General features: G+C 40.5%; 1 protein-coding gene across 1 annotated transcript in view; it reads right to left on the reverse strand.

The window, feature by feature from the left end:
- The window catches only part of SLC25A21 (solute carrier family 25 member 21), a 535,471-nt gene that overhangs the window by 4,527 nt on the left and 516,784 nt on the right, over positions 1–14,160 (reverse strand). The window contains exons 8-9 of the mRNA XM_081094811.1: positions 2,925–3,106; positions 1,976–2,028 (exon numbers count right to left, since the gene is read on the reverse strand). Of these exons, the coding sequence (XP_080950937.1) occupies positions 1,976–2,028; positions 2,925–3,106 (235 nt within the window). The remainder of the gene's footprint in view (positions 1–1,975; positions 2,029–2,924; positions 3,107–14,160) is intronic.

Here is a 14,160-nt window from a genome sequence, read left to right on the forward strand (position 1 = left end):
TTTCATTTTTAACCCATGAAGATACTCTACTAGACCCGTCTCACTGCTGTAGCCCTCTTGGCGCTCTGGCAAGCGAGGAGGAATGCACTGCAGAGGGTTGTGGATTTGTATGTAACTGCAGCGTTTATTCTTATTAACTATTCACAATGTAAGACAAGAACACACAGAACTGGGCTAGTCTACAGGCTAGTGATATTTGAAGTTTAAACCACAGACTTCAAGATTCTCCCTTCATGTGAGGTACCTATCAGTAGCCACATAGAGTGCTAAGGCTGTTACAAAACAAGATGAGATGCTTCTCCAGAATGAAGAATGGAAATTCCAGGCTCACCTCTCTCTCTCTCTTTCTCTCTCTCTCTCTCTCTCTCTCTCTCTCTCTCTCTCTCTCTCTCTCAAAAAAAATCATCTTACCTTACCTTTCTCTTTACCTTCTTTCATTTGAAGTTGGTAGGACTTGCACGTTTGGAATGAGAGTGAGGCCAGGTCTTAGAATGAGATTTCTAGTTACTCAGTATTGTTTAGCTTGGATAGAACATCCACAACAACCCTTTTCACTGGATTTAACACCACCACAACTCAGGATACCTCATGCAAAAACATTTTAAAAAGCCAACCAAACATTTGCATGCCTCTAACAAAACTTGGGGTCAGATTATTTAAAGAGTTTTGGATTTAGTTTCCAGCCAATTACCATTTTAGTTAAACTCTCCAGGGTCATCACCCTTTTCAGGCCCACCCCCTCCTGAGAAAGCTGGGTTAGGGCCAGTCCTCTGATTTTCTCTAATGCTAGGCCTACTAGCAGGTTTTTACTGTGTGGTGAAGGAAAAACACCACATACAGAGAGAATTGCACTAAATCACCAATATTCTTATCATTGGGTCCTTTTTTTTACAATTGGGCCAAAGACTAACAGAAGGCAGGTCTGAATCTCAAATGTGAAGCAAAATCCATGCTTAAATGCCTAGAAAAGTTGGGATAGATGGATTTGGAATTGAGGAAGTGTTTTCTAAACACAAGAAAGTGTGAACTGTTTACCAGCTTCAATTTACAGACTTTGTTCTATATCCCAGGTTGGTAGAAATGCTGGTTCATTGGGTTGAGATTTAAGGGTAAATGTGTACATGTGTGAGTACAGTAGGAGAGGAGGACATTGCTGTTAACAGAGGAATCGGAAAAGGAGAGAAGGGAGGAGGAGGGGGAGGTTCTAGGAAACATTACCAGGATGTCTAAGTAGGTGAGTGTGGCCTGGTTAAAAAAAAAAAAAAGTTATACTTCCGTACTTACTCACAAGGTTGCTTATAATCCAACACTATTTGCCCAGGCGGTTGAGTCTGTAGCAGTTATTTTCTTATCTATTTACATAGAGGCAGCTGACTCTCCCTGAGGGAATGGCAGCCAGTGTTTGTGGGCTGGTGTCCTGAGGTAAGGCCCTGAGCCAGGAGCCTCCACCACCAGGCAGAGACCAGGAAGGCGCACCAGGCTGCGCCGCACCACTCCCCAGAGGTGACCGTGAAGACAAGTGGCTCTTGCTGCTCATGGAGGCAAGGCTGCCTCCTTTTCTCTTTTTTGAAATGAAATTGAGACAGGAACAAGAAGAGGGAGCACCAGGAAACTTTTATTGGGCTGGCCCCTCACCCACTGAAAATCCTCCCCTTCAGTCAGAAGCCAGAGTGTATGCACCTGGGTGCTCACTCAAACTCCAACTGGCTGTGGATCCTTTCCTATTGACTTAAGCTGGGCTTTGGCTTCTAACAGCCTCCAGCAAGGCCATAAATAGTGCCTTATAAACAAAGGTAGAACATTTCTAATGGACGCAGTAAGTATTTTGAATACTCATAGGCAGCTCTATATCCTCAAGATTTCTGCCTTTCACAGTGGAATAAACTTTTACTGTGTTGCTGTTAGACACAAATTAAAAAAAAGACACTAGAACTTAATAAAGAAGGAAGGATATAAGTAATAAAAACACATTTACCTGGTCCAAGCCTCATAATCTTGGGAAGCAGGCCTTTGTACAAAGCTAAAATCCTATAAGTGAAAAGAAAAAAAAAAAAAGCAACATTCTTTTTTTGAAGACAAAATGGAGTTGTACCTCAGCTCTACTGAAATGCTAACTCAGCATTTATAAAATATTTATTTGAAATTATCTTGCTAAATAGTCTCTGCAACAAATTGGACAAGGGGAAAGAGTTCATTAATTCTTCATTATCCAAGCTATGCTGGTCTTGTCCAATCAGAAATATGCTTTTCATCACATGATGGCTTTTGCTTTCAAGACAGGCCTTACTCTCAAGACCGCTATGCATTTGGACAAAGTGACTTCTGTAATTGAATTTGAAAGACCAAAAACTCAGTCTTCACATAAGGAAATATGATGCAGTTTAGATCAAAATAATAAAAATCACTTGTTTACTTAGAATAAGACTTGGATGAGGCAGGATCAAGAGACAAAAGTAAGACTTAACAACATTTTGACCAGCAGAATAGGCACATATTTCAAAATTTTAAAAGAAAGATACTTTCACAGGACTCTCATGTTTAATTGTCTCAGGAGAATATGATTAGGTGACATTTTGATTAGATTTACAGACAGAAGGCAAGGGTTCTCTTGCCCATGTGTTAATAGGGCATACAATATGCAGTAACATTTTATGCAAACTGGCAAGCAAGAAGTGCATATTAGCATTCTAAGACAAAAATGCAGCATATTGTAGAGTGGTGGCTCACGGTTCTTGATGGTATAAGAATGTTCTGCTAACATCTCATTATTGCATTAGCTGGCTGAAGTTTGTCATCTATTCCCCAGAGCTTCTCAGACACACCCCCAATTTAGGAGGGCTTAATGGCTCTCATCATAATGGAAGTATAATACGGTTTGGACAATCCTTGAGGGTTGCTCATTTATTAAGTTAAGAATGTGTTACCCTTCTTCCTGATAGACTGTGGCCATTGTTTTAAAACAGGTTCTGTACTTGATCTCTCCAGGAACTGGCTGAGGCCCTTGAATCCTACTTTTGGCAACATCAAAAGGGATGTTAATGACTGAGGCTATTGTTCCTGACAGAAGACCAATCCCAAATTTTCGCAAAAACTCCAAGGTTGGATCCTAAAAGAAAAGAAGAATACAATAACAGAAAGGGAAGCGGAAGCCCTTAAATCGGTTAAACACTAAAGCAATATGTATTCAAGCAGAGCACTGCGCTCCCCGGCACCCTCCTGCTATTCCAGCGGAACACATTAGGACTTCCTAGGCTGGAGCTTGTTTTCTTGACAATCCCATTGGCTATGTTTTTACACATGGTCTAAATTGCTGAAGTACACATTTCCTCACACAGGATTTATAAACACAGTTCATAAAGAAAGACTGGTATGGCATATGGGGATGATTTGTATAATTGGGCTTCACAATGTACTTAGTATTACTGTATCAAAACAGGAGAAATCCAAGCACACTATTAGCTAATTGGCCAGAATATTTTACAAATGACAGCAACTTCCACCATGAAGCCTACTAAAATGCTCATTTGTGTGTGGACCCCCAAACGTTAAATTAAATCAAGGCTACTCTCGGTCTGCTTCTATTCCCCTCCAGGTTTTTTGCATTTATTTTCACGTGTAGCTGATCCACTGTACTGAGAAGTGCTAGCTTCCTGTTATTAACAAACCAACTTGGGGAGGCCGCAAAACAGCCTGTGATATTCTGTGCATTATGAACAGTAGTAAGTCACTGGACTAATTGGCTAAAGAATTCACAACCCATTGTTCCCGAATCTTATTCTTCCTTCATAACAAAGGAAGAAAAGGAGAGAAAGTATGTGTGTGAGAGAGAGAGAGAAAGAGAGAGGCCGAAGTGGGTGGGGGGGGGGGGGAGAGAGAGAGAAAGAGAGAGAGGGAAACATTTCTTCTTTCCATTTAAATTTAAGTCTTTACTTTGGTCTGATTTGACTTTCCACCCCTCCCTGCTCTGCTTTCTGACATCAAAGTATTTAATTAGGTCTTATGTGGGAGTCACTTTCCTTCAGCTTATTTTCGTGCCCAGTGAGCGAGCTCACATTATGCTTTGTTATAATGAATTTTCTGGGAAGTCCTCATTATGTTTTCAGCCTCAGTTCTTGCCCTGAAGACAGGTCACCTCACATACCATAAGCTGCTGGTAGAGACCCCCCATCTGTCCTCTACCCTCTCTTTTGGTCAATATTTCAGAAGTGTCTTTACAGAGGAACAATTCAGTTATGCCACAATACTACTTTATCCAGCAGGAGAACTAAAAGGGGGAAACGTCTCTGCTTAATAAAAAATAAAAAATAAAACCAGGTCTAAGCATTGCATGCTTCTAGTTCTATGCAAGAAGGAAACCTCTGGAAGCTTTGAAATTTTCAACTGAACCAAGAGCCAGATACCATCACAGAAACTCCTATGTGGCTAGATATAAAAAGCGAGAGGTTCGGTAATAATTCTTGGATCCAGGCCATACAGGTGCCGGTAGGTTTAAAGGGATTTAAAAACCAACAGGGTGTTTCAACAGGAAAAACAATGCAGTGAGTGCAGTGTGAGTGAGGTGTGTTTAAATAATCCCCTTCCCCCCACCTTTTCTCTTTACAAGGAGAGAAAAATGCCTTTATGTCACCCTTCTCCATTATGGCCCAGAGGCGGAACTGGAGCTCCGGAGTGCAGTGGATTCAGGACCAGCTCTGGCTGTCTGACCTTGCCCAAGTCCCACAGAGCCCGGTGTGTAGAAGGGATGATGTTTTTAACACCTGCCTTACCTTTGAACTGTATGATTTTTCTGAGAAATAAAAACAATAATAGCAATAAAAGTCCTATGTGTTGTACAAGCCTGGCAGAAAATGGGTAGAAGTATTATGAAGCCTGTTTTCTAAAGACTGAAAACACCCTGTAATAAGACTCTCTCATGGTGTCTCTGAGGCAGCCAGGCTCTCTTTCTATTTCACTTGAGGACACGAGTGAAAAGGAGGTTTGTACGCACATTGTCCTTCTGGGAAGTCCAGGGAACTTGTCAAACATCCAGCCTCTCCTATCTCCTGATGTATGTGTGTGTGTGTGTTTTTCTTTTTAAATATACCCTTATTGATTTCAGAGAGGAAGGGAGAGGAAAAGAGAGAAACATCAATGATGAGAGAGAATCATTGATCGGCTGCCTCCTGCACATCCCCCACTGGGGACCAAGCCTGCAACACAGGCGTGTGCCCTTGACCAAATCAAACCTGGGACCCTTCAGTCCGAAAGCTGACACTCTATCCACTGAGCCAAACCAGTTAGGGCTCTCCTGATGAGTTTGCTGAGGATGAGAATTGAAGGTGAAGGTCATGGTGCTTGAGATACTGTTGGAGACCAAAACCTAAAGTCTTCAAGCCATCATAGTGTCCACGGGCACTATGTCCTGACTCTATGTTTTCTATACATTTCCCACAGTAGTTCCCAAATCCCAGCTGTGCATCGGAATCACCTGGGGGCTTTTCAAAATACGGATGCCTGGGCCCCACCTCCAACCTACTTTGAGTTCCCAGATCAGATTCACCTGGAAAAGTGTCTAAAAGTTGTTTAAAAGACTTCTGAAGCTGCTAGGCTGAGGATCCATGTCCGGAATCATTGATTTTGATATTTCATGCAGGCAAAGCACATGGTCAGTTGCTCTCCCTCTGGGCATTCTAGGAAGGAGAAGTCTTCTTGAGATGACCAGGAGGAATCCCTTGCCACCTGGACAGTCTCTTCCTCTGAGACCATGGTCTGCTTTATGTAGCAAGTTGGCCTGGGGGAGCCCGCTCAGCTTGCCTCCGCTTTCTTTGCTACATGCCATCTACCATCCTGAAATGAACGCAGCCTCTCAGATGCCTCTCTCCTTCATCCCCTTCATGCTACTCCCACTGCTCTGGCTTTCGTTCAGATCCCCATTACCTTCATCAGGTCTCGCTTTATCCTTGCCCTCGATTGTCTACTCTCAGTGCCACCAGGATTCTATGTTATAAAAACAGATCTGCTTTGGGTATCTCTGTACTCAGAGACCTCAGTTCTTCCTCACTGCATGGAGAGGAATGCAAAGCTCCCCACTACAACATGCTTCCATCTTATCTTTGTAGCCTCAAGTTCTAAACCTTCACCCCAAACCCATACTATGGTCACACTGGCCAAATCATAATATCATAAATTTATACCAAGCTTTTTTCTAATTCCATGCTTTTCTTCAGACTGTCTCCTTAAACTAGAATGTCCTTCTCCATCATATTCACCTACAGCAGGGTCCAACTTAAATCTCACATTGCTCAGGAGACTTTTATGGATCCCTGTCAAAATTGATTTCTCCTGAAACACTGTGTGAATAATCATTGTCCTTGCTATGGTTCAACTTGTGTTTGGTTTATTTTTGCTGTGCCTATCTTCCCTATTGGACTATGAGTCGGCACAGCATAGAAGCATGTGTTATTCCTCTTTGTATCATCTCTTGCACAGTGTATACAGTAGGAACTAAATAAATGTCTGCTGATTAGCCTATCACCATACTTATTTATATTTACAGAAACAATGAGAATTAAGCTTAATTTTTAATCACTATTTCTCAAGACTCAGTGTCTTTTAGTCTGGAAATGAACCTCTATTAGAATTTTACATTTCTGTCTTTCTGTCCAGAGGCATTAATATGGGGACATGAGAAAACACTGGGCAAAGTGGAATATTTGAGGATAAATGAATTATCGAGAGTCTCAGGTCACAGAGCCAGGCCTGGGGTTTACTAGATGCCATTGCTCAGTGACTCACAGAAGGAACCATAATATGTCAGACTGACCAGAGTTTAGCAAAAGAATGCAAGGGGCACAGAGTAGATCTCGTAATATTACTCTTTGGGCTATTCTTTCTTACACTTCCTGCTTTTCCCCCTAGTAGGGAGAAGCACCCTTTTGCCTCAGGAATGAGGATTGTTGTAGCAGGACTACAAAGAGAGAGAAAAAGGTAACATTCAGTGGTTTTGGTTTTCAAATTAGGCTCTTCCATGTATTAATCAGTTAATTTTCATAATCTTGGAGTTAAGAATTGTTACTATTATTCCTATTTTACAGATGGATATATTTAATCCCAAGGTTAAAGTATGAGAAGGGAATTTGAGTAAACTCAAGACTGCCTTAGGGCACATGTTTTTTACGGATACTTCTGAGGGTCAGCGGGTGGGCTGGAGGGGGAGGTGTCAAGTGCCTCCTGAAATTATAAGCAATGTGTAAATGGGCTTTTCTGGAGAGAGTGTCCATAGATTTCACCAGGCTCATAAAATTTAAAAACAACTTCATGAAACCATTTCCCCAACCAATAAATTTAAAAAGTAAGAAAAGGGCAGTGCAGAGTAGAAAACATGGGGGCTGATAATAGGAAGCCCTCATTTTTACAGGGGTTATCAGGCAATTCACTTTAGTGAAAAGATTTCTGCGCATGTTTCTCTCTGGAGTCAGATTACTCATACTTCTACTATATCTAGGACCCCAGTGGTTCTCAAAGTGTGGTCCCCAAAGCACCATTATCGGTATCATGTGGGAACTCATTAGAAATGGATATTGAGGTTCTACTCCAGGCCTAATGAATCCAAAACTCTGGGGATAAAGCCCAGCAATCTGTGTAAACAGTCCTCTAAATTATTCTGATGGATGCTAAAGCCTGAGAACCACTGCTTAACTGAGATTATGGTCCATCTCCTTGAATCCTTGGGCCCAATAAGTGATGCTTCAAGAGGCTCTGGATGTGCTGGGAAGAATTTTAAATATTTCTTTGGTGGGAGCAAGGCTTTGTTTCTTTAAGGCTGTAGAACTAAAGGCAATGCTGTTAGCTGTTTCACCTCTCCTATTCCCAGCTCAGTCCAAAGCAAGAATGCACACATCTGTGAAGTTGTTGGGCCTCAGTGATACTCATCATGAAGTCCAAATGGGTCATTCTATACTGGCTATCAGAAAATCACTCCAACATTACTGTCAACACCATAGCAACAAGTAACAACAACAACAAAATAATAGCAAAATAAACAGGAGCCTTAAAATAATAAACATGTAATGATATTTGTATTATTTTTCAAAATTTTCATTATGAGAAATAATGGTACTGTTAATAATAGTTACTTATTATAAAAGACTAGAGGCCCAATGCATGAAATTCGTGCAAGGGGCTCGACCCTTGCATCTCCAGCTTCATCTGGAAGGTCATCTGGAAAGATGTCAGGAAGGTCGTTTGGCTGTCTGGTCTAATTAGCATATTATGCTTTTATTATTATAGATAATGTAACATACAAAAATATTCAAGACATATGTATTATGTAAGAGCCCTAGAAATTAGGTATATAACAGCATTGCACAGACAAAGACATGAAACAAGTCAAGGACATGAGATAAGTCCAAGATCACACTGGTTATAAGAGGTAGAGCCTGGATTTGAACTCAGGTTGATCTGACTCCCAATAATATGTGCTTAATCATTACATCATATTGCTTTTCATCCATAATTTATTTGTATGTATTCATCCAACAGATATTTATTGGCTATCTATATATGCCTGGTCCTACACTGGGTGCTAGAGTTGAGTGTGAAGGTAAATGGTCCAGAGATGGGGTGGAGGTGGGTGTATAATCAAGTATCACAGTACAATCTAATGAACACGAAAGTGGAAGAATGAACAAAGTGTAAGGGAAAACATGCAGGAGGGAGAAGGAAGTTACTCCTGGGCTTTCACTGTCAGTATCCTGTGAGAAAGTAACTAGCTTCTGCCTCTGAAAAATGTGGTTATGCCCCGCAGATGTGGCTCAGTGTTGAGCACTGACCTATTCCCACTCAGGGCATGTGCCTGGGTTGTGGGCTTGATCCCCAGGAGGCAGCGGATCAATGATTCTCTCTCATCACTGATGTTTCTATCCCTCTCTCCCTCTCTCTTCCTCTCTCTGAAGTAAAAAGCAAACAAAACAACACACACAAAAACAACAACAAAAAGACACGTAGTCACTAGTTGGGTGCTTAGGAAGTCAAGAGAAAACATCTTATTACTATAAGTCACCATGCATTAGCTGAATGGCTGGCCCTCTGGCCTTGAGAATCACGTTATCTGGAATATTATTTTTCCCTTTCCAGTAGTTTATTTTAAAACTGGTAAAAGATGATGATGATGATGCTAAGACACTCACTATGTGCCCGGCTCTTTGTTAAGCACTTTCTCTATATATTGAAGACTCACAACACCCCTAAGCAGGTGAGGTAATTGAGGCTTACAGAAATTTCCTACCTTCAAGGGGATATAATTTTGAGTTAGTCAAAAGAGAGTCAAGATTATATTATTTAGAAGTGAAGAAGCCAAAATATTGAGGAGCCCTGAGACTGTCAGGGATCAACAAGTAGAATTAGAGGCATATATTTGCCTTTCAAAGCTGTGGTCTAATTCAACATCCAAGGAGATCATCTTTCAGTCCAAGGAAAGACTTAAGTGGTAGAAAATAAAATCCTAGCATCACAAGGTTAAAAGTGAACTCAGAGTGTCACTTAACCTAAGGAGTGACATCAGCAGGATGGCAGCGTACGAAGCCTTGGGCCCTCTCTCCTCCCACAAACACACCGATTCAGTAACATGTCATGAACAAATTCTCTGTGTGAGAAATCTAAAAATTAGTTGGAAGTTTCCTGTACCCTCGGTGAACACAAAACTAGACTCATGGACATTCCCATCAGAGTTCCCACCCCCATATAGTGCCATACAATCAGGAAGACTTTCTAGTTGCCAGCTTCTCCCAGGGGAGGGAAGAAATTGGTTTGCATGTCTAGCACCTCCACTTTTCTTCGGAGATTCTCCAAAGGATTGGCTTCTGTATTGCCAGGCTTGGAGTTCTGATGGGTGCAGTACAGCCTAGCCACCTGTGGGAGAATGGAGATGACGACACGGGCCGGTAGATGCCATAGGTCCTTCCCACTGCTTAACACAGAGTAAGAGGATAAAAATCCCAGCTATAAGCTTCCCCATTGGGAGGCAAAGAGTTGGTCTGTGCACCCAACACCCCAACTTCTGTGGGGCTTCCCAAAGAAATGGCACCTTTCTTTTCAGTTTTGAAGTCCTGATGGGATCATTGCAGTCTAGCCACCTGGGGGAGCACTGAGAAGGAGGTTTGGACTGGTAGACATTATAGCTCTCCCCTTGCTCAGAGCAGACAAAAGACAATAGCTACCTACTTCTCCCTGGGGAAGAGAAAGAGTCGTCACAGACCTCTAGAATCCTCTAGTCAGACTGAATCAAGAGGATCATCTCCTTCATGAAGATTTTCTCCTGTATGAGGCCAGTCCATGAAGAATGAGAAAGATGCCTGCCTTTTCTAACACACACACACACACACACACACACACACACACACACACACACACGACTAGGAATAGTCAAATCAATCCTGAGGAAGAAGAATAAAACTAGAGGTATCACACTTCCTGATTTCAAAATATATTACAAAGTGACAGTAATCAAAACAGTATGACACTGGAATAAAGTCAAATGTCTATAGACCAATGCAACAGAACAGTGAAGCCAGAAATAAATCCAAGCACATATGGTCAGCTGATCTTTTTTTTAAAAAAATATATTTTATTGATTTTTTTACAGAGAGGAAGGGAGAGAGATAGAGAGTTAGAAACATCGATCAGCTGCCTCCTGCACACCTCCCACTGGGGATATGCCCGCAACCAAGGTACATGGCCTTGACCGGAATCGAACCCGGGACCTTTCAGTCCACAGGCCAACGCTCTATCCACTGAGCCAAACCGGTTAGGGCAGGTCAGCTGATCTTGAATAAAGGTTCCAAGAATACAAAATGAGGAAAGGATAGTTTTCAACAAATGGTGCTGGAAAAACTGGATATCCACATACAAAGGAATGAAATTGAACCCTCATCTTACACCATACACAAAAATCAACTAAAAATGAATCAAATACTTAAACATAAGACCTGAAACCATAAAACTCCCAGAGGACAACATGTGGGAAAAGCTTCATGATATTGGTCTTGGCAATGATTTCATGAATATAACACCAAAAGCACAGGACACAAAAACAAAAATAGACAAGTGATACTATGTTAAACTAAAAGCTTCTGAATAGCAAAGGAAACAAAAAAGTAAAAAGGTAACCTGTGGAATGGGAAAAAATATTTGCATACCATATATCTGATGAAGCATTAGTATCTAAAATATACAAGGAACTCCTCCTCAACTCAATACCAAGAAAACAAATAGCAAGATTTAAAAATGGTTAAAAGATTTGAATAGATATTTCTCCAAAGAAGACATACAAATAGGCAACATGTATTTGAAAACTACTCAATGTTACTAAGCACTTGGGAAATGTACATCAAACCACAATGAGATACCACTTCTTATCTCTCAGAATGGGTTTTATTAAAAAACAAAAGACAACAAGTGCTGGAAAGGATGTAGAGAAATTGGAACCCTGTATATTGCTTGTGGAAATGGAAAATGGTGTAGCCCCTAAACAAGTCATGAACAAATTCTGATGGGTTCAGCACAGCCTGAAGGTTTCTCAAAAATTAAAAATAGAACTATTATATGATCTAGCAATCTCACTTCTGGGTATTTATCCTAAAGAATTGAAATCCGGATCTCAAAAAGATATCAGCAACTCCTGTGTTCACTGTAGCACTATATCCATTGTGTCGAAACAACCTAACTGTCCATTGACAGATGAATAGATACAGAAAATATGGTATACACATACAATGGAATACTATTCATCTTTAAAAAGGAGAAAATTCTGCAATATGTGACAACATGGATGAACCTTGAGGACACTATGCTAAGTGAAATAAGCAAATCACAGAAAGACAAATCCTGCATAATTCCACTTATATGAGGAATCTAAAATAGTCAAATTCATAGAATCAAAGAGTGGAATGGGTAGCCAGGGGCTGGGGAAGGGGAAATGGGGAGTTACTAATCAATTGGATGAAGTTTCATCTACATAAGATGAGCAAACTCTAGTGACATTGTACCAATAGTCAACAATAACATACACTTAAAAATTTGTTGAGAGCAGATCTCATATTAAGCGTTTTTAATATAATAAAATAAAAGAATTTTTAAAATTGATGGAAAGAAGAATGTCACCTAGCCCAAGTAAAATATTTAAGATGGATCACATATTAAATATATAAATGGATATTAATGTTGATGAAAAATCTATGGTTATTAAAATTCCAACTGTTATCAATCAAAAACCTTTCTTTGTTTCTAACCCACATTCTTCATGAATAAGCATAAACTATTTTACTCTAATTTTGTTTTGCTCAATTGCAAGGGCAATCAACTGTCACCATTCTTGATGTAATCCATCAAGATTTAAAAACCATTATTAAAATAACCTTTTCTTCTTCCTGCTTAAATACACAGCTCCTTTTAAATATTTATTTCTAAGTAGTACATGTTATTTCCTCTTCTACAGATGAGTTTTATTCTTTTCTTTTAAATATTTTTCAATTTTTCTCATGAAATATGGAATTTATAACTAAACTGGAGCTGAGTAGCCTGAAATGTTAAGGCATATTACATGCATTGATAGCAATACAAAATCAAATATTTATAGTTTAAAAAATAATAATTCCTCTGCAAACATTTTAAGGCTGAGGTTAACATTCTATTTTACAAATGAGAAAACTAAGAGAGAGAGAAGGTATAACTTACCAAAAAGATGTGGCTAGTTGATAAGTACCAGGTCTCTTACTAGAACTCTCTGGCTGTTTCCATCACATTGTGATGTTTTGGTGAATGCAAAGGTGAAGAGACGTATTTACCAGCCCTCTTCAGGATGACTGATGTATTTCCCTGACAGGACATATTATTTATAGATTCCCCAAAGCTTAACAAGAATCACTAGTAAGTGATTCTAGAATGTTGGCAGTCATGATGTTCCACAACTTCTAAAAATTCAATGCAAGGCACCAAGTCATCAGAAATGGGACCATACAACTCAGATAATAACATTCAATTCAGTAAATATCTGTAATTTAACCATTTAATCCAACTATATAGCCAAGAGTTAATGACAGCATCAATAATTTAAGGCCGTGGCACTTAAGGAGTTAATATGCACAGAGACAAAATATCTTGATCCAAAAAAAGCATATGTCCCCCTTTTTACCTTCCCTGGCATGAGCTTTGATGCCTTGCTTAGTGAATGGCCAGCTGGCTGGCTAGCTAGATAAACAGAGAACCTTTGCCCATCTTGCAGGCCTTTGTGATTAAGGTTTGGCATCATTAAGAAGACATTCCATACAGAGACATGCCAGAAGGAAGATGGGGAAGTAGAAATTGTTAGTTAGTGAGGACCAGGGGTATGAGGGAGAAGGGCCAGGAAGCCTGATGCTTTTTAACAGGTAACATTGAACAGAGTTCATTGAAAGGAGTGTGGCATTAATATATATATACACTGAGTGGCCAGATTATTATGACCACCTGACATTTGTAGGCAAATTAGTCGTACACTGCATCGTATGGGATATAGAAGCCGAAGGCCTGTTCGAACGCCTTTGCTGTCTGCAGTTACCAAGATAAAATGTCTCCAATTCACACAGGAACACAAGGATTGGACAGTTGAGCATTGGAAAAATGTCATGTGGTCTGATGAATCACGTTTCCAGTTGCATCATGCAGATGGCAGAGAGAGAATTTGGCAGAAACAGCATGAAAGCATGCACCCCACATACTTGAGTACAACCCTTCAACCAGGTGGGGGCAGTGTTATGGTTTGGGGCATGTTTTCCTGGCATGATTTGGGCCCTTTAATTTGTGTGGAACAACATCTGAAGAGCACAACCTACCTAAGTATCGTTGCTGATCAGGTTCATCCTATCATGTTGATGGCTTATCCCAATGGACATGGCTTCTTCCAACAAGACAATGTGCCATGCCATGGTGCTCGTATTGTGCAGGAGTGGTTTCAAGAACATGAGGGAGACTTTACCTTGCTTAGGTGGCCCCCACAATCACCAGATCTCAATCCAATTGAGCATTTGTGGGACAAAGTTAAAAGAGCCACCAGGCAGCTGGTTCTGCAACCATCAAATCTCACAGAACCGGACAGTGCTATTCATCAGGCATGGTGTCAGATTCTTCGCATCACCTTTCAACATC

Source organism: Myotis nattereri, assembly GCF_964212035.1.
Source record: "Myotis nattereri genome assembly, chromosome: 1".
NCBI classification, from domain to species: domain Eukaryota; kingdom Metazoa; phylum Chordata; class Mammalia; order Chiroptera; family Vespertilionidae; genus Myotis; species Myotis nattereri.